This window comes from Amaranthus tricolor, chromosome 13 (assembly GCF_026212465.1).
Source record: "Amaranthus tricolor cultivar Red isolate AtriRed21 chromosome 13, ASM2621246v1, whole genome shotgun sequence".
Classification (NCBI taxonomy): Eukaryota; Viridiplantae; Streptophyta; class Magnoliopsida; order Caryophyllales; family Amaranthaceae; genus Amaranthus; species Amaranthus tricolor.
Window position 1 is genome coordinate 5,987,464 of NC_080059.1, and position 3,018 is coordinate 5,990,481.

The 3,018-nt window shown below is 30.0% G+C and overlaps 1 protein-coding gene across 1 annotated transcript; it reads left to right on the forward strand.

The window, feature by feature from the left end:
• The first annotated feature begins 537 nt into the window (after positions 1-537).
• On the forward strand, positions 538-2,421 carry LOC130798437 (protein MIZU-KUSSEI 1-like). The gene has a single exon (XM_057661420.1). It carries the CDS (start codon positions 713-715, stop codon positions 1,496-1,498), a length of 786 nt encoding a protein of 261 aa, XP_057517403.1. The 5' UTR covers positions 538-712; the 3' UTR covers positions 1,499-2,421.
• Positions 2,422-3,018: the final 597 nt, after the last annotated feature.

Consider the following 3,018-nt stretch of genomic DNA (forward strand, 5'->3'; position numbering starts at 1 on the left):
AATATTTTTAAGTTATTTGTCAGTAATCATGTTTTATATTTAAAGTAATACATCCTTTATTCCATTATCCATACTATATTTAACTTTTTACACAATTTAATGTGTTATTTTGATCAGTTATACATTGAATTATGCACTTCTAAAAATTATTATTAGTTAATATCATGAAAGTATGCGATTAAACGATTCAAACAAGATCTCACTTGCCTATATTCTTTCTTATATATTAGCGCAATATATAAAATAAGCTTGAACAATAAATTATGTCAAAAGTTGTTATGTAGCGAGTATTTTAAATAGGAGGAAGTATAATGTTGCAATAATTTTATCCGAAATTATTTTCTCTTGAAATGAGAAAAATTTATCTTTTAATAAATAAATAAAAAATTATTTTAAAAGATATTATAAAAATAAATAGGACTTTCAATATCTTTTCTCCCTATGAGACATTTTTATCAATTTTTTTTTATTTTTTTAAGTAGCAAATGATAAAAGCAAAAAAGAATTGCAGTAGTAGTACTAAATGAACAACTATAGTGTATTCACCCCACCACCCAAAACCCATTACATAAATTCTCATTAAAGATTACTACAGCTAGTTTTTTTTCATCAAATATATTCTTTTTTACACCAAAATTTTGCTATCTTCCTATCTCACTCTTTAGTCTTACACAAACACAAACCCTTAAAATTTGTTCCATTTCTTACCCAAATGAAGACAACATCACCACTCAACATGTCTAAAGCCAACTTCCCTTGGTCATCTTCAAGGAAAGTCCAAAATGATGAAACATTAGATCAAACTACCCAACAAATAAAGGACACCCTTAAACCAAATCACCCACTTAGTGATGATAATGAGAATCCCAAGAGTTTAATGTCAAAGAGAAAGAAGAAACTACAAGCAATTACTATTTCAAGAATCAAATCAGTTCTTACAGCCCTAAACCTTAAGAAATCATCCTCAAATTTCCCAAATTTAGGGTCATGCCCTAAAATTGTAGGTACCCTATTTGGGTATAGAAAAGGGCATGTTCATTTTGTGTTCCAAAGAGAACATAACTCAATTCCAGTGTTCTTCATTGAACTTGCAACCCCAATTACTAATCTTGTTAAGGAAATGACTTCTGGGTTAGTAAGAATTGCATTGGAATGTGATAAAATAGAGCAAAATCATGATCAGAAATGTAAGAGGAAAAGATTGTTGGAAGAAAAAGTATGGAGGACTTATTGTAATGGGAAGAATTGTGGATTTGCTACAAAAAGAGAAATTGGGGATAATGAAGCTAAGATTTTGAAAGCTATTGAACCCATTTCAATGGGGGCTGGTGTTCTTCCTGGGTTTAATGGATCTGGGGCTGGAACAGAGGGTGAATTGATGTATATGAGGGCCCACTTTGAGAGGGTTGTTGGGTCTAGAGATTCTGAAGCTTTTTATATGGTGAATCCTGATTGTCATGGTGCTCATGAGCTTAGTATTTACTTGCTTAGAGTTTGAGTATATTCAATTTCCCCTCCAAAAAAAAAAGAAGTTAGTCCTATGTTAAATATTGTAAGTTGGAGTAGTGTTTTCTACTTCCTCCGTTGTGAAGTTAAGTGAGAAAATGTCAGTATTAATAGTAAATATAATGTTGCGGAATTAATATTTTTGTTAGGCTTAAGGTTTAAGAACATGTTAACTAGGTGGGGATTAGTACAAATGAGTTGACAAGGTGTTTTTTTTTTTTTTGAATATATTTGGAGTAAGGAAAATCTCATATAGGCCGAAGAGGAGGAGAAATTGATCTTTCTGCACGTGCCGGTTTAGCTTCTTGCAAGTTAATGTGGGTTTTGAGCGAATTGCGAATTTTAAAAGTGAAATAAGCGGTGAATTGTGTTATGCGAATCAGAACGATGGAAAGAAAAAATTTTCAATTACGGATCAAATGATAAATTTTTTTATATTTTGGGTAAAAAGGAAATTGGGGAAGTGGGTTTTTACTGTACTAGTATTTTGTTAGCTTTTTGGGGTGGAATGTAATGGTATACTGGAAAAAAAAAACAAGAAGAATTGGTCTATTATGGACATGATGGTCAAAATCAACTCAATGTAAGATCTTTCATGTGATGCAAATATCTTCTCTCTAATTGGTTTATTATGGCTATTTTTGGTATTGTTTTTTGGGTGTTGTCATCCAACTACAAAGTATGCAAAAATGCAAGTACAAGACTTCCAATTTTCTTAAGTGAAAATTATATTTCATTTAATTTTCACCGTTATTTTCTTTAATTGTCACCTTTCTTCAATCTACTGTGTATTAAAAAAAAACTTTTAATACTAGCGAGTCTATATGTCTTCCTCGTCAAGGATCTAACCCATAGTAGTACTTTCCTACCTTTGGTGAGGATACTATCTAATCATTTTCATGTAGATTACTAGGATGCACATCCAAATCCAAATAGTGTATAATAATTTTATCATGATTTCTTAGAGTTATTTATTGTATTGTAAGAATCCTCTTAATTGAAAATATTAGGTATTGAAGTAGTTGTGAATACAATACTCCTCCAATACCAAAAAGAAGTGAATTAAAAACATAAAAATAAAGTTAAAGAAGTGTGAATGATGACTATTGAGGTTTACTTTCAACACACCATGATTGAAAATTGCTTTAATGCTTGATCTTCATATGTTAATCATAGTGATAGAGTATATAAGATTATTATTCGAGGTCTACTATAATAATGATAGAGTATATAACATTATTTAGGGCTTTAGTTATAATGTCCTACAAGTGTCATCTATCTTCCCAAAAAATGTTATTTTTAGTTATACGCATCGAATATATATTAGTTAGCTGTGAAAGTTACATGGACAAAAATTGCAAACCAAATCAATCTATATCGAATAACAAATACACCAATGATTTGGATTGGAAATTTAATACACTGAAACATTTTGGTTTCGATTAAATTTAAGTCATCTAGACAGAAAATTGAATTTCTAAACTAATTAATTACTTTCATTTTATTACGTGT